The sequence below is a fragment of the Lagopus muta genome, chromosome 8, assembly GCF_023343835.1.
Source record: "Lagopus muta isolate bLagMut1 chromosome 8, bLagMut1 primary, whole genome shotgun sequence".
Lineage (NCBI taxonomy): Eukaryota > Metazoa > Chordata > Aves > Galliformes > Phasianidae > Lagopus > Lagopus muta.
The window spans coordinates 26,685,886-26,709,031 of NC_064440.1; the positions used below are offsets into that span (position 1 = coordinate 26,685,886).

General features: G+C 44.2%; 2 protein-coding genes across 13 annotated transcripts in view; both read left to right on the forward strand.

Moving 5' to 3' along the window:
- The window catches only part of PLCL1 (phospholipase C like 1 (inactive)), a 230,373-nt gene extending 216,960 nt beyond the window's left edge, over positions 1–13,413 (forward strand). For all 10 annotated transcript variants that reach the window (XM_048952611.1, XM_048952601.1, XM_048952609.1 and 7 more), the window contains one exon: positions 12,096–13,413. In XM_048952611.1, coding sequence (XP_048808568.1) covers positions 12,096–12,281 — 186 coding nt within the window. In that variant the 3' untranslated portion in view covers positions 12,282–13,413. The remainder of the gene's footprint in view (positions 1–12,095) is intronic.
- An 8,179-nt stretch (positions 13,414–21,592) lies between these two features.
- The window catches only part of BOLL (boule homolog, RNA binding protein), a 33,153-nt gene continuing 31,599 nt past the window's right edge, over positions 21,593–23,146 (forward strand). For all 3 annotated transcript variants that reach the window (XM_048953504.1, XM_048953506.1, XM_048953505.1), the window contains exon 1: positions 21,593–22,891. In XM_048953504.1, the coding sequence (XP_048809461.1) occupies positions 22,758–22,891 (134 nt within the window). In that variant the 5' untranslated portion in view covers positions 21,593–22,757. The remainder of the gene's footprint in view (positions 22,892–23,146) is intronic.

Consider the following 23,146-nt stretch of genomic DNA (forward strand, 5'->3'; position numbering starts at 1 on the left):
GCTTACTGTTAAGACTCACGAATACAGTTCTTTGGGAACAGCTGTGGTTTATTGTAATCTTTGGTGTGTGCCAGAAAGTTAACGTATTTTTAAAACTGCCTTTGTTGCGTGTACCTTGAGTTCCTGGCTGCAGGTCACATATCTTTGAGTGATGCAAAGTTGACTGCCCCTTTTGTTAGGTGAATTGCATGACACTGTCTACAAAACCGTGCTCCAGGGGGGAATGAGTGTCTAAATGAAGCTGATTCTAGAGGGTCTCAGGAGGTGATGAAAGCTGCCATTTGCTCCATTGAAACTTCCTCTTCTTCTGTTGCTGAGGTGCTTGGTTTTCTCTGGCTGTCAGTGACCTCAGTCACATCTGGTAACGTACTTAATAACTGTTTTACTGAAGATGGGGGATAGCATACCTCTTTATGAAAAACAAGCCCTTCCTTCCTCCCTCCTGGGCATACACAGAAATTCTCTCTGCGTTTGTTGGAACATGCATGATCCCACTGCTAGCGAGGACCTTTGTGACTTGTTCTGCATTTACATGAGTGCAGGAGCCAAGAGAGCTGAATTCTGAATCCAGTAGGCAGTGACTTGCTTGTGTGACCTTCTCCACGTCATTGTACCAGCCCGTCTTCAATTTTCTGCCTCCTTACAGTGAAATTAGAAAATATTTATCCACATTGCTAATATATTCTGAGATCTGTGGTTAATGAAGTGGTGACACTTAGCTCAGTGGTGATATTGATTTATTTTTTAAGTCTAATCACTGGTTGTTGAGTAAAGACTTCCATGTTGACATATGCATTTATCACTTGGGTGATTAGTTAAAAGCCACAAACTGTGTCAAGGGTATTCTGCAAGATCAGGCATTGCTTTGTGGTTGTTCATCACAGTGACCTTGTTAGATCCTGTAAGCCCTAACCGTGGCAGGTGATCACAAAAATCTGTGCAGATGCTGTGCAGCAGTTGCTTGAAGAGTCAGAGACTGAAGTGCTTGTAGGTGGAAGTAAGCTTTACTCCAGGAACAGCAGATTGGAAAACCATGATCTTTTGTATCCTTGTAGTTGTCATATCCTTGACAACTGCAGTTTTCTTTTTTTTTTTTTCCCCTTTTTTCTAGATCACAGAATGGCTTAGGTTGGAAGGGGACCTTACAAATCATTTAGTTCCAGCCTCCTGCTATGGGCAGGTTGCCACCCACCAGATATGGCTGTCCATGGCCTTGTCCAACCTGGCCTTGAATACCTCCAGCAAATGGCACATCCACGGCTTCTCTAGGTAACCTGTGCCACTGCTGCACCACCCTCTAAGTTAAATAATAATAATATTTTTTTTAAAAAGTGTAACATCTAACCTAATACAGTCATTGGAAATAAAGAGCAAGATAATTAGCCCTACTGGATCCAAAGGTGATTCCATCTCCTATGGATCGATTCCCAGGTCCGGGTAATTTCCCACTTCAGAGGATCCTATGGGATGCATTTGGTGAGAAAAGCTGAGACAAAAGCAGAGACTCTGTTGCTGTGGCAGCTTCTGTTTATTTTTAGATCACAAAAAGATGGCATTACTTATGTCTAGCTGTGTACATATGAGAGCAGACTAGAGAGACTCATCAGTCAGCGTTAAAGGAGTAAATTAAAAAGCTCAGTGCCCAGGCTCCTCCATTTTACAGATCAGAAACAGGTTCCATGTTGGCAAGACGCATTACAGATGCATTGTGACTTACTCTGAGTTGACAGAATTAGCAGTGACAATAATGACAGTTAAGTGCTCTGCATGTTCTCTCCTGGTATCACCTGAACTCTTCTGCCTTAGTGCATGGGGACTGGTCATGCTGGTGTACCAAGCAGCAGAGAGGAGGAGGGCCAGAAGGTGATGAAAAAGCACCTGGAACAGACATGTATTTGTGTAGTTTCCTTTGGGATGGATCTCTGCGCCGGGCATCTGGATTTAATTTTGACTCTTAACTTCTTCAGGCCATCTCTATGAGTAACATGAGGAAGTCTCCCAAAGATCATTCACAAAGGTGGTTGCCCTCAGTGCACTCTGGATGTCCCTACTGTCTTCATTTCTTAGGCAGTGATCTTACAGTCTTGTCTGGCAACTAGTGATAAATGTAGGACCCAACTGAGGTCCATAATCTAATCACTTTTTGCTTTGCTGAACAAAACTCAGCTGTTAAAACAATGTGTACTTGTGATCATGAGTTTGTGTCCTCCAGCCTTGGTTTACGTTTTCTAGCAGTGATGAAGGTGGTGGAAGTTGCACAGCTCAGTTAAAGGGGCCCAGTTTAGCAGTGAGAGATGAATGAACTGAGTCTGGAAGCACCTGGCAGCATCCATGTACGGACAACTTCACGGTGACTTGATGATCTGAGATTGGAGAACATAAATTTCCCCCGAGCAAGTTCTTCAGCTCTCACCCAAGTAAACTTGGGAAGTGTTAACGTTCTCTGTAATGGTCTTAAAAGTTGAGTTAAATTTTGCTGAAAGCATCTCGTTTTCAGTGGCATGGCATTGTAGCGGATTGGAAATTGTTTGATTTCCTCACTGACATTTTGGGGGAATGAGTGTGTAAATTAATACTATAATCTTGTCTTGTACCATTGTTTTTTGTGCTTGGCTCACTTGATTTGTTTTTTGCCTACATTTTCATCTTTTACAGAAAGTTCTCACATCTTGTGTCTGACCTCTCCTGATTTTCTTCCTTCACAGTCACTTTATTTCAGTAGCTCTTTTCCCCCCGGGTCAGTGTGCTTTTTACAAAAATAACCTTATGCACTCTTGTTTGTACTTGGTTTCACATCTGCGCTGGAAGGGACAAGCTGGGATTCTCCCAAGGCAAACAAGCTGTGTTGCACACAGGTCCCACAGATGTTGGCAGATAGCAGCCTTCTGACCTCTGCCTGGTGGAAAGTGAGTGGAGGAAATAGCTTGGTTCTGCTTTTACTGAGGTCACTGGCAAACTGGCCTTTAACTTCAGACGACTAACATCTGAGCTGGCAAGGATCAGGTGGATCAGAGCATTTACCCTGGTGTCTTTACAAGACCTGTTTCCTCCTAGCCATTAGATTCTCCTCCACTCCCCTTACCTTTCGTGTGATCTGGAATTTGTCGTTTCAGCTTAAGGCTTTCTGCTTCAGTGTAAAATCCTTTGTCATCTGTGCTGCTTCAGAGCAGGTTACAGACAGGCTTCCTGGAGCACCTCAGGTGAAGTACAGAGAGGGTTTCATGTCCCCTGTACAGAAACTCTGGCAGTTTCTGTAATTCCCACAGCCCAGTCAGTGGGTGATGTTTGCCAGACACCGGAACACTGGGTCTGCAAACCATACAGTTCCTAAGAAATCAATGCTTGTGGCAATCAGATGAGAATGTAAGGAACTGTTTGTAGGAGCAGGCCCCATATAAGAATGCTCCATTACCTGTCTGGGAACTGCATTCTGAATCTCATTTCACCTTAATGAGATTGTTTCAGCTAGCTGGAAGCACAGCTGCAGGTATTTTTCTAGCTATTTGCCCTAAGCAGCAATCTAGGGTGAGCAGGCACTATTTCTGCTGCATCTCCTCCTAAAAACCTTCTTTCCAAAACCCGAAAAAGCAAACACAAAACAGCCCAAATGCTAAACCAGCACAGGTACCCATTGTTCAGTTCACATGTGAGAAGGCCAGTAAAGCCTTTGCAGTTCCTGATGTATTTAATGGATGTTTGGTGTCAACGTTTGTGATGAAGGACGTGATTTCAGCATTAAATGTGATTTGCAGCCAGTGTGACAATGCAGAGAGCATGGGGGAGCAGGGAGGTGGGGGAGTGCCAGCTATTTCCAGCCTAGTGTTTTGTTCAGGGCTTGTCTTGCACAGGAGTTCTGTGAGCTGCAAAATGTGTATTTTCCTGCATCTGATCCTTTTATTTAGAAAAATGAAATGCAAGAGAAGTCAGCCGTTGTGGCCTCATTTTCTCCCCTTCTTTTGTTTTTGCTGACTCTCTCCAGACTTTACTAGAGTTATTAGCTGGTGCTAGTACGTGTGAGGAGCTTGTTTTTGTGACAGGAGGAGGACCAACACAAGTCTAGACATATGCTTAGACTTCCATCTCAAGACCACGTATCTAAAATAATATCCCAATTTCTTTAATAATATGAGGTTTTCTTGGTACTGATTGTGCACTCTGGGACTTCCAGCCAGCCCTTCAGTTTCAAAGTTATCACCGAAAAAAAGGCAGGCTCTGAGCAAGGAGGGATTGACAGCCACAGTCCATACATTGGTGCCTGTGCATGGAAGCTATCTGCAAGAGACAGTGCCTGGAAGATGCTCAAACAGTTGAACTGCTCAGCATATTGCTAACTTCATATTAATGCCATCATTTCTGAAAGCAAATTCCTGCTGCAGCACTGGTACAGTCAGTGCTCACATTCATTGGCTTTGACAACCTCGTATAAGGTAATTTAATTGAAATGCCCAGATGAGAGAGAACCCAAGAGGCTTTTTTTTTTTTTTAATGAAAATAAATGCTCACTTTTTTTTCATAAAATGTTTGCATGAAGGAATAGGCTAGTAGCTGTACAGTGCCACTGATTTGCAAGAGGCCATAGATTTCAGTGGAGAGCTCTGTTTAAAGATCAATAGGGAACATAACAGCTTTGAATGCTTTTCCTGCTTTGTTGTTCAGGAAAACGCTTGATGTTGATGTCTCAGGCTTTGGTCTAGGACCAGCAGTCTTTGGGAGGGCACTTGACTGTGTGGCAATTTGGCCACATAGGACCTTCTCCTTTATTGTATTAAGCAAATCATGTAAGAGAATTACAAACACATGGGTTTACAAATGGTAGATCCTGTCTGACAAACTTGATTTTATCCTATGACAAAATGACCTGCTTAGTGGATGAAGGTAAGGCTGTCAATGTGGTCTGCCTGGACTTCAGTAAAGCCTTTGACGCTGTCCCCCACAACATCCTCACGGAGAAGCTGGCTGCACATGGTTTGGATGGGCTTACATTCTGCTGGGTGAAACACTGGCTGGATGGCTGGGCTCAAAAAGTTGTGGTGAGTGGAGTTAAATCCAGTTGGTGACCAGTCACGAGCAGTGTCCCTCAGGGCTTGGTACCAGAGCCACTCCTATTTAACATCTTCATCAATGATCTTGATCAGGGGATTGAGTGCACTCACAGTAAGCAGACCACACCTTGATCTGCTGGAGGGAAGTAAGGCACTACAGAGGGGGACCTGGATAGACTGGATCGATGGGCCAAGGCAAACTATGAGTTTCAATAGGGCCAAGTGTCAGTAGGGCAAAGTGTCCTGCGTTTTGGTCATAGCGACCCCAGACAACCCTACAGGCTTAGGGAGGAGTGGCTGTAGAGCTGCCTGATGGAAAGGGACCTTGGTGTACCGATGGACAGTCGGCTGAATATGAGCCAGCAGTGTGCCTGGGTGGCCAAGAAGGCCATTGGCTTCCTGGTTTGTATCAGGAATGGTGTGATGAGCAGGACCAGGGAAGTCATCCTGCCCCTGTACTCGGCACTGGTGAGGCCTCACCTTGAGTACTGTGTTCAGTTTTGGGTGCCTTGGTACAGAAAGGACGTGGAGGTGCTGGAGCAGGTCCAGAGAATGGAAACAAGGCTTGTGAAGGGCTTGGAGAATGTGGCCTACGAGGAGAGACTGAGGGAACTGGGGCTGTTTAGTCTGGGGAAGAGGAGGCTGAGGGGAGACCTTATTGCTTTCTTCCAGTATCTGAAAGGTGCTTACAGCGAGAGTGGTGTTGGTCTCTTCTCCTTGGTGACAGGACAAGGGGAAATGGCCTCAAGTTGTGCCAGGGTAGGTTTAGGTTGCATATCAAGGAAAACTTCTTTACAGAAAGGTTGTTAAGCACTGGAATAGGCCCCCCAGGGACATGGTTGAGTCATCATCCCTGGATGTGTTTAAAAACCACTTGGATGTGGTGCTCAGGGACATGATTTAGCAGAGGGTTGTTAGAGTTAGGGCAGTATGGTTAGATCATGGTTGGACTTGATGATCTTTAGGTCTTTTCCAACCTGAGTGATTCTATGATTCTTATGTCACAGTGGAGTTTTGCTAATTTTCGCCGCCCAGGCTGTCCTCAAAGTCTGCATTTGGGCTGTGTTGCACAATTTGGAAATATACAAGTTGTGGATTGGCAGTTTTGTAGTGAATTACAGAGCCTTGCCCAGTGCGCTGCCAAAGGAACTGCCTCTTGATATCAAGCTCTGTCATTTAGATTTTAATTGCACCTTTACAACAGCTGGAGAACACCCCAGATAATTTTTGAGGCAGTACCATATCTGGCATTCCCTCTTCCCAGCTACTCACGTCACTACCCTGTACTGCATTGGCTACTACGGTCTGTCACCAGCCTGCTAGAAAACTAGTCAGGCTAATGCTTAACACCTTTACAGACTGTTTTGTAGATCATTTGTTTAATCTTTACTTCCAACTCAGACCTTTGGAATGAGACCAAAATGACAAAATCAGTTAAAACGTTTCGGGGCTTGTATGTGACAGCCCAAAAATCAGCTGATGGTAGATCAGTCTAGTTTGGGAGCTCAAATGTAAGTAGATAAATCAGACCAAACTGTATTTCAGGTAACTTGAATCTCTTGTACACTTCCACCACGTGCATGATTTTAGCATCAGGCTCCACCCCTGGGTCAGAGTACCAGTTTGCAGTTGCACAGCCATTGGGTGCTTAGATACATGACTTGAAGAGGACTGAGCTGATAGATGAGCATGCTGAGTTCAGGTCAGGCTGGGGTCATAAGGACTCTGTGGAGGGGACATAGTCCTGATTCCTGCCTACTTTCCCACTTAAACTGCTGGGAGCCCCTTCTGGGTGTACAGGGAACTGCTTGTTTTGGACAAGTCCCTGTTGCTCATGAGAATTTTACCAACCACCCGGAGTAATGCTAGGGTTGTTCTTATACAATTGCAAAAGGAGAGGCTGCTTTGTGAAACAGTATTTTCAGTCACCTGTGAGGTCTTCACACAGGAATTATCGTACAGTTGGTGCTGTTGGCAGGAGGTTGGTGGCTGGGACGTATCGGCCTTACGGCTGTGTATCTTGGCAAGGGAGCGAGTGCTTTTGAGGCTGCTGGTGTGGTTTCCCTTCTAAGACTCATGCAAATATCAAGTGTGAAGAAGGAAGAGATGTGTCACTGCTGTGGCTGTTCTGTCTCATCCCCAATGTCTGTATCTGCCTTCTGCCTCGGGCAGTTTCCTCCTGCTGGTCTGCCAGCAGGCAGTGTGATTGTGTGGTCACTGGTTGGGGGGGTCAGCTGTTGTCTGTGTCCACAAGAATATGAATGACCCTCACTGCAGGAGACTGTTCTGTCATTTCTTCTTCCTCCTTCTGTCTTTTGGATTAGAAACCTGATCCAAAAATATATGGTTGTATCATAGTCGAATTCGTATCTGCTGTCCCCACAATTTGACTTTGAAGAAGGCTTGCAAAGATACCTGCTCTTTATAAGTTAGACATAGCAGACTAATCATTTCATTCTTGATTTCCTCCTCAGGATTACATTTTCAAAGCCGTGTATGGTTGTTTAATTGTGTGCCTCCTTATTAATATTAAAGGCAGTGAAGTTCCCACTATGACACTTCAGGAATGCACCCCTCGCAGTAAATGCAGCCTTCACACAGAGTACATGAATATCCCAACTGCACTCCGGCATTTGTGCTTTCCAAGTCCTTCAGTTGATTATCAGTGCCATTGTTTTGCAGTTGTTCTATTTTGCTGTGTCTGGCTTTTTCAGCCCAGTACTCCAGAGTGGGGATGTTGCTTTGTGATTAAATAATAAAGGGCTTGTTTCTTTGAGAAAAAGCTAAAAAATAACAGTAATATCACAAGTGTGATGTGACATGGACAGCAGGGGAGGAATAGAGACCTCTGTTATTTATTGTTTGTGTACTCAGCTCCTGTGGAATGAAAAGGAACACTCCCATAATATGCCATCAGGGAGTGTGTCTGCCTGGAGATAAGCGCTGTCTGCTTTTACAGGGAGCAGATTACAAAATGGCCTTCACAGACAGTATTCCACCCCCCTGGAAACACAGCCAAGGGTTTTCTGCTTAGTTTGTGGCAAAGCAAGGTGCTTGTGTCTCACTGGGCTGCACCATGACCCCCAGGGTCCTCCGTTAGCCCCAGGGCTGGTGTGAGCAGCTGCAGCCTGGGGAGGTTCGTGTCCTGCCCTTCTGACCATCTGAGCCCCAGTAATGGTAAGAGCCCAAAGCTAGCAGTGCATCATGACATAAAGGCCAAAATTTCTTGGAAAGCATGAGAATAGAAATAATAATTATTTATGTATGTACAGGTACCTACCTGTTTATTTATATTCATAAGGAAATAACATGCATTGTGTATTTAAAAAAAAAAAAAAAAAAAGGAAAGCATTGTGAAATCAAACACAAAATGGTGCTCTTTTCCTAAACCACCTTCTCCTTTCATTTGTCTGACATCAGGCTCTGGCTTTTCAATGGATATAAGAACCTGTGATCTTGACTGATAACTATGCAGGAGTTTGATTTTGTAAGAATTTTAAATAATAATATCTACAAAATTCAGCTGTGCCCGTTGTGCCAATGTCTACCTGGAGCTATTCATGCACATCCGAAGTCTTCTCACAGGTTGTCACTGGAACTGAGCAGTACTTAAAGCTGTGCTAGATGATCCCTGTTTCCTCAGTACTATTAGCCTGTCAAGGTAAAAGCTCATAATCTCACACTTGCTTGACAAGCTGCATTATTTTTACAGTAATGTTAATTTATGCTGAGATTCCATGGCTTGTTGTAGTTAGGTGTATGAAACCTTACACTTAATGTCCCCTAACTCTAAATTAAAATGGGTCTCTTGATTGTTTCTTGAAGTGTAACCCTTGATTAATCTCTTTTGGCGTAGCTTAATGTCCTGCTAAATGTTGAGTTTAACCTTTCTCACAAGTATTCGTGCTCAGGAAGGCTGATGATATCTGCAGCAGAAGGAAAATAGATGGATAGATGCTGACATGCACTGCTGTGATCTCTGGAAGAGAGATGCTTTGTTTGTAAGAGCAAAGAGGATTGTTTTGTGCACAGAGATTATCGCAAAGACTGGCTTATAAGAATGTTTCAGTGCAGCCATACTTTTGAAGTTTACTCTAGCTTCAATCCAGTATTTAGTTTGTTAAGGTGTTGACACAATTTTGCTGACTCTTTCCTTAAGTGGATTATGTTCACAGCCAGTTTTACAAAGCAAACAGATGGCTTTTCAAACCGAGAATGCCCACAGATTATTTTTTTTTTCAGTATCTCTAGAATTACCACGGTTCTGTCAGAGGGGGTTGGTTTGTGACAGATAGTTCAAAATAATTTTTCCTTCAGCTTGCTCAAGTGCAACAGCTGTTTAAAAATAAAAAGCACAAGGAAACCAAGACGTAAATTGGTTGGTCTGCACATTAATGGAATTGCATTGTTTTGGTAAGTCCATTTCTGTTTTTAGATCACTGCAAAATATGTCTTCAAAACCTTGAAGGAGGAGTTTTTCTCTTCTTGGAACCAGAAGACATGTCATGTATTTTCCCAAATGAAACCTGTAATCTGAATTGCCTTGTTACTTAAATGTGAAATCAGAATATGCATAAAGGAGAGCTGATGGCTGCTGTCACACTGGCTGTGAAGAGTCCCCTGGCTTCTGGGGACTTCAGATATGAGTCTTTCCAGGGTGGACTGAGAGTGTCATCCTCCAAACAGGGGTGTACCAAATCCCAAGTAGTTTCCCTAGAAATTTTTTCCCAGACACCCCAACAAAGGGGATGCCAGATGCTTCTGGGTGCTGGGCCTCCATTGTCATCATCATCAATGTTATTTTACCTCTGTTGCACTGTTTCTTCCCATTTTGGGGTGTAATTGTGCTTTGTGCTCTAGGGATGGGTATATTGAATTGCTTTTTGTGCTAAAGAGATTATTCTGTGAATACATAGTACCAGGTTTTTTTTTTTGCTCAGAGAAGTTAAGGCTGCAAAGCATCATCGCACTGATTTGTCATCTCATTGGCACAACCTTCAGTGTCTGCAGTCCTGTATGCATGACGAAACAAAGAACCAGTAACAAGTCCCACTGCAAGTGGGTTTGTTTTGTGCTAAAACCAAGCTATTCAGAAATGCATTTGTATAGTGGGGAGTCTACTACCATCTTTCATAACGTTATTGTGTCATAAGTAACACTGCTGTTGGAGCTCTCTAGCTGTGCTGCGATGTGCGACATAGGACTGGTTTGCTTCCCCTTCCATTTGCAGACAGGGAGAGCGAGGCACGCTGAGCACTAGAGGCAGATCTATAGGGCTGTTGAATCCCTGCCTTCCACCTTTAAAAATAAGCTCAACCTTTATCCTGAGAGCAAGAATGCATTTATATGAAGTGTGTGCTGCATAATTTTTTTTTTTGTTTTGTTTTTAAGCAGTATCTCCTTACTGGATTCCAAGCTGTTTGTCTGCTTACCCGTAACTGTCATACTGCCGAGTTAGAAATCTCTTCAAAAGTGCTCCATACCAAATAGCACTGAGCTGCTTTCTCCATCCCAGTGCTTTTTGTTATTCTAGTGTTAAGTTGGATTCCTAGCATCTGGGGAAGGATCTGCATTGTTCAGCAGGGACAAATTCATGTCAGCAGGAGATGAGGCAATCACCTCCTCGGATGCAGGATGCCATCTCTGGCTGATGTTGTTTCCCACGTGGTGTTTACCAGTGCTGGGAGACTTGCAAGCAACCATTGTGTCATCCTTGTGAACGCTGTTAACAGAGGCTCAGGTGGTGCAAGCCCAGTGCCAGGCACTGGTAAAAAGGGAAATGTGGTCATCAGTGTGGGATAAACTCTTCCTCTCATTATTGAGGAAGGGAGAGCTGAAATGCTCCCATTGCTGGAAGCTGTTATGCTGTTCTTCCTCCAACACATGTGGTTTGTTTTGAAAACTGAAGGAGATTCAGTGGTTAGTTGCCCTTCTAGTTTTTCCTAACTCTTGCATCTGTTGCCTCCTGTGAGACCTCACTGAGCAACTCTGGTTGCAGGAGGTCAAGTTAGGTGGCAGAGAGGTGAATGTGACATTTAAGTCAGTGTGGGTGTTCCTTTTGAATATGCTCACAAACAGCTGCATAGAGTTGGTGTACTTTTAGCTGTACTTGGGGTGATGTGAGGAGAAGAGCAGCTCAGATTCTTAGTGATACTGAATTTTAATTACCAGACGCATCTCCTAGCTTTTATTTATTTGTATCCTCCAGTACCAGAATCTTGTTACACCATGGTACTTGAGATATCAGTATTACATAAATATTCATTTTGGCATTTCTGAACAACAAATTCTTTAATACAAATTTCAAGTAACATGTTTTTCTTGATAGTTACAAATTGCATTGACAGCCTGTAGTCACCTCACTTTTGCATGCTTTGAGAAGACACAAAAACAGGCCTTTACTCATACGGTCCCTTGCTCCCAGCTTGCTTGATCAGAGGTCTCAGAGTGGTTTGAAGAGATTCACTGTGGTGCTAGAGAATGTCATGCTTCTTGTAACCACAATTTGGCCTGCCCTTCCTAAGAACTAGAGAGCAAATCTGGGTACAAGGAGAGACAGATAACTGGGGTCTCAGCTTGTAAGGGACCTTGGCTGTGGTCATGTAGTTGTTGCTGTTTGGGATCTGATGCAATGAATGTTCCTGTGAAGATGAAGCAATGGCATGGGGAGAGGGTGTCATTGCTACCACATCCCTGGCAGATCCTTGCTACCGACTGTGGAAGAAGATGGTCCATTTCTCTGTAGAGATGAGCACTTGGGAGCAATGAACTCCGTAAGTCAGTCAGCCCAACTTACTTCCCAAGGGGTGCCCTAAAAGGCAGAAAGTTTGGCTCCCATTGCATTCATGCTCACTGTGCCAGCTGCTGCCTTCCTTGGTGAGCTGAGCTGCAGAAGAGACTTCAGTTCCTTCCCCTGGGGCTGGTATTCAGGGAGGTTTGAGACAGCACCTGGCTCACATTCCACAGTACTGATCCAGTGACAGAGTATTGCTCCTGTTTTTGGTTCTGAGCAATGTGTGTGATCCCTGATTCTCTCTATCTGTGCATCCTTAGGGCCAAGGAGACCTCCTGAAGAATGCCAAGAATGAAGCCCTGGAAAACATGAAACAGATCCAGCTGGCATGCCTATCCTGCGGACTGAGCAAAACTGGAAGTGGGCATGCAGATGCAAAGTCAAAACGGTGCCTAGAAGCGATACAGGAGAAGGATACAGGAGATGAAAACGGGAGGCTGTGCTAGGAGGCAGAGCTGTCACGTTTGTCACAGATTTCAATAGCTCTAAACTATTTTTTTAAACCTTTTAAAAATTCACACAGGAATGCCCTGTACAGGGTGTTAATAGTATTAAAATCCTCACAGTGTCAGTATTTTAATGCAGTTAATTTATCTAAGTTGAACTCCAGCAGTAAGATTTGTAATGAAACCCAGCTGTCTGTACGCGCGTGTGCGCATATGCAGATCCTGTAGACCCGTTTTATGCATCACATTAGTCATTTACTAATTTATTCCTTTGTCGTCTTTGAATAGGCCTGTTCCTTCTGAAGATCAAAACAAATAGAGAGTACTTGTATCAGCTTTTGTGCTTTATTTTACTCTCCAACTTCTATCATTCAACTTAAAGTTATATTATTGTTACACTTTTGTTAAACAGACAAAATATGTCAACAAATGTCATTAACTACTGTTTTTGTGAGGGCAAAAACAATGGTTTGCTGCAGATCCTAAACATGATTTTTAATGAACAATTTAAATAGGGAATATATTAAATGGTCAGAATTGCTGAGTAGATTGTGATTAGATTTCAGATGTACATTTCACTGAATTTTAGCAAACTGCTCTTTGGGATACATCCAGATAACACGTGCTAACATGAGAACTAGCTGATTTATTTCATTCTAGTACATCATTGCTACCTTGTAGATCTGCAGGACATCTACAGTCTTTTCTGATAGGCATTTATATTTAACTTGTATAGTGATGAACATAGCTAGTCAGCGCTGTAGTTGTAAGGAGAGCTGTGAATATTCTTTGGTAATACTCTGAAGGTGAGCTTCAGGTCCTTCTGAAACACACCGTGGTGCCAGTATTGGAAGGAAGGTTTTAAAAATCCCACATAGTGTGAGCTTTATTGAAGAAGTGTGAGAGGTCAGCGTATGGGCAGGATCTGGCCTTACGTTGCCGTGGTTAAGAATCATACCATGCTAGACATTTGAAACAAGGCTGCAGAACTACTGTGGATGTAGTACAGATAAATAGATCGGCAAAAAAAGGGGGTACCAGCATTTATATGCAGCAGTTACAAGTGTCCTAGCATGTATCAAGTGTTTAGGGTAGTGCTGAGAATTGGACATCTTTTTGTGTTGCTGTAGAAAGAAAACAGAAAATGTCACAAAGCAATGCATTCTTGTCCTTCCCAGTGTCCACTTCATATATGCTCACAACGTTCATTTCAATTGTTTAAGTACTGTGCTTGAGTGTAGTATTTGTGTTACCTAAACAGGAGTAAGTGTTTTATGGTTATAAAAAAGACTATATTTATTTAAAGCATTGCTTTTATTTTGAAAAGCTACTTTTTAAATTAATTTGATTAACAAATATGCTAATTTTCTGAACTTAACAAAAAATAATTGTTTAAAGTTTGACCATTGGAGAATCTTATATAGCTATTGTGTTAAGTTATTTTTGACTTCTTAATAACACTATTATGTTCATGTTGCACATTTCTGAGAGAGTAAAGCTATGAAACAACTTTGAGCCATGTTTTTAAAGTGATTTAAGACAGAAGGTAACCAGTGAGACTTGAAGTGGGTGTGTTGCTGGTGAGAGAAGATCCTGCTCCAGCAGGAACCGTATTATTGCAAAGGTTGTAACTCAGATGCTATAAATACCATTTCAGTAAAACTTGCTGTACTTACTCAGATGCAGTCCTAAATTCTCTGTTTATCTCTCTATTAGACTGTGAGTGTATTTAGCTTTCAGTTAGATTTGTAGAGGAGTGTCTTGAGTTTCACGTGAGACCTAAATCCCAGATTATGGTGTGACCAGTGCATGGTCACATGTTACCCTCCTGGATCACCTTCTTTATTTCATCATGGGTTGTGTTTTTATGAAAAACAGTACTTGACCTTCAGCATTAGCTAGGGAGGATGGAAATAACTGACCTAATGTCATCAGTTGTGAAGGAAGCGGTCTTTGTAATTTCTCTCAGAAGGTCAAGGTTGCTGCAGAATAGGAGAAATGGGCATACTTTCTGTGATGAAGTTGCAGAGAGGTGTGCCACCTGTTCTATGCCTATTTGCTGAAGCAGAAGATGGTGGCTAGCGAGAAATCCCACAGCATGCAGGACACGTACCTGTCATGCCATGTTTAACATTCATATCAGGTCCTGCACCAAGCTCATAACTGTGTGACATTCTGTGCTTAAACACAAGGATAAAACTCTGGACAGTCCTATGCTGCTGAGGCCAGGTTGATCCTGGCATTGGCAGCTGCAGCCGTGCTCCCTCCAAAAAGAAGAGAGAGGCCAGCGGCACCTTCCCTTCATCTGTGCACCTTTCAAAGTCACTGGGAGAGGATGCAAAAGTGAAGCCAGCGTAATAAAAATTCAGTCTTGAAGGTATACATGTGGAAAGATCATATCCAGCATTCGTGCAACAACACGTGAAGGACTGTCTGGCCCATCGGGAGGGATTTCATGACATGCTTACTGGAGTGGTACAGCGTTTCCTTTGTTCCATGTCAGTATGATTTCCCTGATTTCCTTCCTTAATGGACAGATATTATCATAGCAATTTCTTTTGTATAAGTTACGGTAGGGAAGGATACAGGTATGTGCAATTGTTTACAGTGTGATGGCAAGGAGAAATCAGGGAGCTCTCAGTGGACTGACATGCAAGGTGTCTGCTGGAGAGAGTACAGGTGTGAATTTACCTTGGTTCTTGTTGTTGCTCTGCCATCAAGTTTGTGCTCTTTACGATATTTTTTTTTTTTTGCATGTGTCATTCTCTCATCTGTAAGATAGGAATAATTATTCTTCCCTTCCTAAGTATGGGTTAGGTTATAGATTTCTAAAACTCCCTTGACTGTGCTGGTGCTCTCAGGAAGAGATCCACACTGTGTTTGGGCTGTCCTGTACCACCAGTGTCTTCCAAGTCTTCTCCAACTGGTGAAGACATGGAAGCCAGCACGTGCCACAAGGGCTGAGCCCCAACTTGTTCTTCACTCCCAAGGGCATTGCATCCTGCAGCACTCAGGAGCGTGCTGTCTGCTCACTGGCGTGTCAGGCACTTACTAAACCACACTTTTGGTCGAGTGTGGCAGAGATGGCCACCTCACAGGTGTTCCTGCAGATTTCCCAACACAAGGTGAGTGGTTCAGAGTGGGCCCATGAGGGAAAGAGTAGATGCAGAGGGTTTCACTTGCATTTTGCTTTTTGTATACATGAAGGAGTCTGACCGTGAGACACTGAAGAGGAGGCTGAATTAGTCCAGCTGTTCGTGGACCTAGATATCATCCGGGGTAATTCTTTACCAAAGTTCACATGCTTGCTTGACCAGCAGGACTGACGCCTTCCCCTCCCTTTCCTGAGCTCAGCATGAGTTAAAGCAACATGCTGCTTGCTTTCTTTCTGTATCATTTTCATGGATTTTATTCTGTTTTTAAAGGGATAACACAACTTCCCAGCATGAACAAGGTGAGAGCTTTGCACATTCCTCCACTTGAGATTAACCTCTCATAATAGATTGTTATCAGGTAATTGCACGCATGGAGAGAGCTTTCCTTTATAACGATCTCTCTCTTCTGCCTGTCTGTCCAGACTAAAACATTAGGTCATAGCCTCCTTGGCCTTCATCCCAGTCCAGCAGTGGCAGACAGCAGCCTTACTCGGGGACTAACTCAAGGAACTCCATGACACAAGAAGGTGATGGGGTTGCAGGAGCAATCTCTTCCTACCTCCTCTCCTTGCTGCAGGACTGGGAGTAGTGGTCCCAGCTCATGCTGCTGCTGCAGCAGGTGATGTACGCATTCAATAAATCTGAGACTTACCTCTTGTAAAGTGCAGAGTATAACAGGGGCAAGGTGACTGTAAGATACAAAAACACCTGGGCACAGTGAATGGGCATTTGGGAACAGAGGGTGATTTAATGGTTTCAGGCCACAGGATTCACTCCAGAAATACTTGAGATCTCCTGGAGTACGTGAGAAGTGGATGTGATGGGTAGGACCAGTGCTGCAAGAACAGTTACTTAAGAGATGATTTTGTTTCATGTTTATCTGCAGCTGGCTGTGGCTCAGCTGGGGCTAGTAAACCTATGTGCTGGGTGTATTACCCAGTGCTGCAGAAATGGGGGAATGAAATATGGCTTAGAGAGGCTGGGGCTATATTATTGTTTTTTTGGGGGTCACTGATAAAAATCATTCTCCACTTTCCAAATGCAAGAGAAAATCCTGCATGTGGCTGTACCTGTAATGCTTGGTGGCGTTACAGCCATCTTGTGGAAGAAAAGGAAGGTGGTAGAAGCTCTCTGGGTAGAGGAAACTGTGGGCACTGCAATGTTCCCGCTGACTTCCCAGGGCAGGTAAGAAAATCCCAGGGTATCCCTCTGTATCAGAATGGTCTAGCACCATCCTTTGGGTTCCCATTCACAGGCTATGGCTGAGTAGTCTTCTGTTTGCTTTCAACAACAGATCTCTGGGAAAAAGAAAAAAAAAACAGAAAAAAAAAAACAAGTTTTCTTTTTAAATTAATGTTGAGGAGTATAGGAGTTCAGTAACCGATATGTGAGCAGCTGGGCCAGAGAAGTGATGCAAGAGCTATCCCAGCAGCTGTTCCTGTGCAACACAGAACACTGTGTGAGCATGCCCTGACCAAACAGGTCATGCTTTGAATGCATTTTTTCTGCTCTCTTTGATTGTTTGAAGTAGTTTATGAAAAATAAATTGTTTTTGCATCTAATCTTCATGGAGTAATTTCAAGAGAATGTGCAGACATCAAAATCTCAGCAGACAGCACATGAGCACAAAGCAGTGTTATATTTGGCAGTTGTTTGTTGTAGCCGGCGCACACTGCCATCCACTGGAAACTGGAAGAAAAATGAAAGATTGTAAAAGGCAAGTATGAATTATCTGTAATGTTAGAAGTGTTTTCTCTGTTAAATTGTGTAGTGGGAACCCATTAATTTATTCAGACATGAATACATTGGGCTTGGGAAGCAAACATCGTGCTTGAGACAAAGAGTATGCAAGCAGGGAGAGGAAGAGGTGAGCTGGTGTGTTGGGAGCACTGGCTGAAGCCCTCAGGAGGAGCCATCCATCACTGCAGCATGGGGGGGTTGCTTGGGCAGTGAGCAAGAGGCAGCTGGTGGGGATGCCTTCTGCCAGCAGAAGGTAGCACAGGTCTGTGTCCCAGACCAATGTGTGGGACAAACTCGGGACAGGACCGAGGCCAGCAGGAGCCCTCTGGGGCTGGGAAGGGTCCTGTTGGCCAGGACAGTGGCACTGCTGCCACTGGATGCGAGTGGTTTGTTGCTCCAGCCTGCTGCTCGGTGCAGTTCTTGACTAGGTGTCAATCACTGTCAAAGTGACACCTCATTAAATCACCTCATTTGACTCACAGAATTACTATGCTTCAATTATGTAATGCACAATTAAGAGCATCTTAGAAATTTTTGCTTGCAGTAATGTATGAGGTGCTACTTTTTTTGTAAGGAAAAGAAAACAATAATTTTTGACCCAAAAGTATTAGTCCTCAAAATCAATCTGACTGAATGTCTGTAGTTCATCCTTGGCCTCTGAATTGAATGTAATCAAGAATTCAGAATATGGGAAGAGATTGAACATGCCATGTGAAGCGTTAATTGCAGATGGCAGCTGAAATAAGATACTAGACGTACAAGATGGAGATGAGATTAGAAGTAGGCAAAGACCAGTATCAATCTGGCTTGTCAGGAAGTGCATATGAGGAGAGTGGAGGAATATAGATGAATTATTTGTATGCTTCCTTAGATAGGGTCTGGTGGGCCAGCTACATGTAATACAATTAGAAAAGAGATACAAATTATGATTCAGCAGGAGCTGCTGTGATTATTTATGATGCTGGTTATTTATGATGCTTTTTATCTCACCATCCGGAGAAGGATGCTGGCAACAGAGAGCAGCAGGAGTTTTGTGGCCTTGCAATTGCAGCATTAGTGTGCCATGCTCAAGGGAGAGGATGCACTGCTACCTCCAACCACGCAAAGCAAGTGGGCCAAAGCTTTGGTCACTGCTATGTTCTGTAGCTGGGCTCTGCCCAAGTGAAAAACAAGTTAGAGAGTGCTGGTGATGCTGGAGTAAAGTACTGAAGGATGTATTGGTACTGGCAAATCCATTTCTTTCTGGTGTTGCTGTACTTTCAAAGCCAGTGCAGAACAGCTACACTCCTGCAAAGGAGAACGAAATAACCTCACCTTGTTCTGCAGAGACCAAGAGGCAACGAGCTGCAGTGGAAAGGCTGGATAGAGGTGAGAGGGGCCCCTGCACTACTGGCACAGCACAGAGGCAGCAAAAAACCTTGGGGTGTGAATTTTTTTCTTTAGTGGGGTCAATATTGTTTGGTTCAGGTTTGGCACATATTCCTTATGGCAAGGACAAATTGATCCTGTGATCCTGGAAACCCTGCTGCAGAATTTAGGGTCTGAGAAGCAACAGCAGGCTTGGAGGGATCAGCAGACAGTCCCAGGTACCCGTGTGATAGGAGGTGTGCAAACTGAAACTATGCTGCATGCCAGGCTGTTTTGCTCTATCCCATGCTGTATCAGACCTATGCCATATAGGACTGTTAGCAAAGGAAGACTTTTCCCTGGACTGAGAGGCAGCACAACAAAGCTGACCAGGAAAAGTGCTCCAGCAGTAGCTCTGACTCTCATCTTCACCTCCCCACCTGGCAGCTATGTGCTGGGACAGAAGTTTTATCTTCAGCTGTTAGCAGAGTTCACTTGCTTACTGGAATATGAATAACCCCCCCATAGGTTTTCATATTTGCATTTCATACTTGCTTTTCTTCTTGTGGCTTCCTTGGCCTCTCACATCGGGCACCTTGAAAACATTGTCAATTTTATTTCAGGTGTTCACCCATTTGTTGTACAAGAAGAGCCAGAGAAATAATGCCATGGTTCCACTGACTTCAGTGCTTCTGCTTGTGTTGGGGTGTGTCAGTTCCACAGGATAAGAGATTTTTCTGTTTGTTACTGATTCTAGCACTTCTAGCAAGGTGACTGCAATAAACCCACATCCATAGTTCAGTTGGAATTGTGTGTCCTAGATCTCGAGGGGAAATGTTATTTGAAAACTGACACCAGGGTCTGTCATGTCTTTTTTTGTGCATGGAGGCTGTTACCAGGGGATTTAATGCTTAAAGGTCATAATTAACATTGAATGAACCCAAATGTTCATAGGAGAAATGTTTTTACCAGGCAGCAAATCAAGGGCACATGAAAGCCTCTAACATGGAGTCAGACAACAGCATTAATTGAAGACAGAATGGCACCAGTTTTGATTCTTCCCATTACTTATGTCAATTAGATGTGAAAATTATCTAAATAGTGTTTAATAATGATGTGCATGGGAAAAAGCCTTAGGCCTGGTGTGAGAGATTTTTATGGGGTAGCTTTACATGCTGAGGTCTCTGGATCCTCTTATCCAGCAAAAACCCAGCAGTTTGTCCTTGTATCTGAGCTGCAGGTACCCGTAAGGCCTGCCTTTTCCTAGATAGTGAGAGGTTGGAGACGGTGCTTTGCCATTGTAGAGGATCAGTGCTGCCCAGAACTTGAGCTGTGGGTGGGATGCTCTGACCTGGAGCTCCCCACAGGGGTGTGCAGCAGCTCCCACTTGGAGCAGCAGCAAAGGTCACAGCAGCTCAGCCCAGCAGGGAGGCCAGGGTGGGTTCCTGCAAGCAGTGGTGCTGGTCAATGCCTGAGCAGCTCCTCTGTGTGTGTGGGGCTGCCAGCAATAAGGGTTTCACTGCGCAGCTAAACCATTCTTATAGCCAGTGCTGAGGCTGGTAGTTTTTAGGCAGCAATTCATCCCACCTGTTTTAGCTGCAGACTGTGGGAGAGAATTTGTTTTTTCTTAACAATGCTTGTTTTCTGCCATTTACAAGAAGTATCTGTAGTAGAAATCCATAAAGAGAAACCAAGCCATTGTATGTACAAAAGCCAGCTAGCTGTGACAGCTCTTCCTGTACAAAGCCAAATGATACATTCTTTAGTAACCTTTTGACCAAGAAAATCCAAGAAAGGATGAATCTGTCTAACTGCACATCCTATGAAACCGGTGGCTGTTTAGAAATTGCCTCCAACAGCATGCAGAATGGCTGAGGCATTGGACAGGGATTCAGTGCCACTGTCCACACCGTTCTGCTGGGAAGAGTCTTGCCTCTGCATCCCAGTGTGGCAGAGGATCAGCTCTCATGCAGGGACAGAGTGGGACAGGTGTCTGCTTGGTACTATAGGACTGCATGTGGACATGGGTGGCTGCAAGGATGCAGGGCAGCAGGGGTGATGGTGTGCAGCCTCTGCTCTTCTGGCATATTTTAGTAACAGAGAGCTCAGCTTTATGTCCTCACCTTTGAGAAGGCAACTCAAATGTGTGAGGTCCACACTGAGTGGTTAGTTTGTGCCATTTTGCATATTTTCTTTGAAAATAGCCTGTAAAGTCACCTTTTTTTGAGGTGTGCGCTCAACAAGTGGGGAGATTGTCCGGTTTTCCTGGAAGAACTCCCATGCAACTTTTGGACTCTCAGGGCTTGGATGTGTTATTCTAACATGGTAGCACTAAGTAGTATTTCTGCTGCCTGTACCTTTTGGGCAGCACTGTTCTCACTGGGTATGCGGGAAATGTGGAGACAGAAAGCACGGCAGATTGGCTAACAAAGCTCTGTGGTGGAGCAGGAAAAAAAAAACAACTCTGGGAGAACACAGTGACCCTCACATTGCCCATGCAGGCCAGAATTCCCTGTCCTCCATGAACCACAAAGTTTCATGGATTAAGCATTTATTCAAGTCAGATGAGAGAGGTATGATGAAGGTTAGAGGCTGTTTATGACATCGGTCATTCTTGTGAGTGCAGGCTGTTTTGTAACTGATTGAGCAGAAGTTTTTAAAAACAGAGTTTAAGCAGGCATGAGATTAGCTGAGATTAGTAAGAATAGCTGCCTGGTAGCTTGAATCTATTGACTTCTAGTTAGTAATCCCTCTTTCAGGCCAGCAAATCTTGTAGAAGGGAAAAGAAAATGTTTGCAGGTTATACAAGAGAGTTTGGGGAACAACTGTGACTCAGCTGGTACAACTTGGTTGTCTGTACTGCAGGAAGAATGAACTTGAAATCATTTTGCTAGCAGTTGAATGGTCTTAAGCATACACAGACAGCACAGCTGTTCCTAGGGTAAGCTTTGTTACTCTGTGGTAAATATTCAAGAAAGTGAAGGAATGCAATTCAACAGTTTTGCCATAAAATATCAACTTTTTTTTTTTTTTTTTTTTTTTTTAAATCTCATCAGCTCTTCTAAAACTTTTGTAGTTTTCTCAGGGAATGAAAAAAAAAACTTGCTGCTAACAGCTCAGCATTATATTGTTATATCGTAGTAGTCTTTAATATTATTATTATTTTTAATTTCCTGTGGTAACAGTAATGCTGCAGACCCTGGTAGATGCTGCAGAAACACCAGAAGGGTGCACCGTGCACCAGTGCAGAGTCCCACCATGGGCCACTGCTCAGTGAGAGTTTAAAGATGTAATTCATGTGGAAAGTGCTGCTTGTTTGGGGTTGGGTCCATGTAGCATAAAGCTGATTAAGCAAGACAAGAATATTTGAATGCAACTACAACATTTTGTTGTACAGAAGATAATCACGATACTCTTTCCTTGAAGATTTTATTTTAAGCATCCAAAAGAAGTAAAACAGGAGAATAACCAATGATGAATTGACCCTACAGTAAATCCCAGTGCTGTATGTGGGGACTGAGCAGCCGTGATTAAGTCTGTGAAATGTTTCACCTTTTTTGTTGGCCGCAAGTTGTACCAGGAGAGGTTTAGGTTAAACGTAAGGAAGAACTTTTTCTCTCAGAGAATGGTCAGGCAAACTGGAATGGCTGCCCAGGGAGGCGGTGGAGTCGCCGTCCCTGGCAGTGTTCAAGAGGCGTCTGGATGAGGAGTTACGAGATCTGGTTTGGTTTGTGGTAGCAATGGTAGTGGGAGGATGGTTGCTCTAGATGATCTTGCAGGTCGTTTCCAACCTTGCCATTCTATGATTATTCTATGTATGTTTAATCACTTTAAAAAGCAGCATGTTCATGGGGAGGAGGGGGGTCAGGGTCTCTCCCAGCACACATTTGTTGTCATTTTAGCTCTTGCCATCATCAAAACAAGCGTTTTTGCCTGGCAATTCTAGTGGTTATGAACCAGACACCTGAATCACTTTTTTTCCTAAACCTGTTTAGCAGCCCACCAATTTCCATTTGCAAACAACGTGAGAAGATGTAACTGCAAACGGGCAGGGGTGCTGCTCTTTGGAGGACCACCAGAAATATTGCTATTGGAGTGTCTCCTGCTCCTCCAAGGGCTGAAAAGAGCTGCGATAGTTTGAGAAGCGGCTATGAGACGTGCGGCATTGTGTTTGCCAGGCCTCTGCTAGGGGGCCCCAGATCGCCTCGGTGGGGCCGTGCGGGCCCGGTGCTGCATGGCAGCATTCAGGGCAGCGTGCCTGATTCAGTTTCGTTCAGAACTTCAGCGGTGTCCGAGCTGCGCTCAGTACTTCTCCACACCAGCAATGAAAAGGGCTGATCTGTTTCTGCCGCCATCACGTAAGGCCGAGTGAGTGACCCGCGCGGAGCCTCACACCGTGGGCTGTCGGTTTTGGGGCGCTTCCTTGCTTTCTTCCGTTGGGCCGGCAAACAGGTGAGGCGCGCGGCCGCTTCTCGCCCCCCGACGCAAGGAGAGCGGCGGGGGAAGGCCGGCTCCGGGCTCCGCGCACCTCGCCCGCCGCTAGCCTCTCGTCGGAGCCAGGTGTGCGTGTGCCCTGAAACCCGAGCCGCGGGGGGAGCCGCAGCCCGAGGAGAGGAGTTGAGC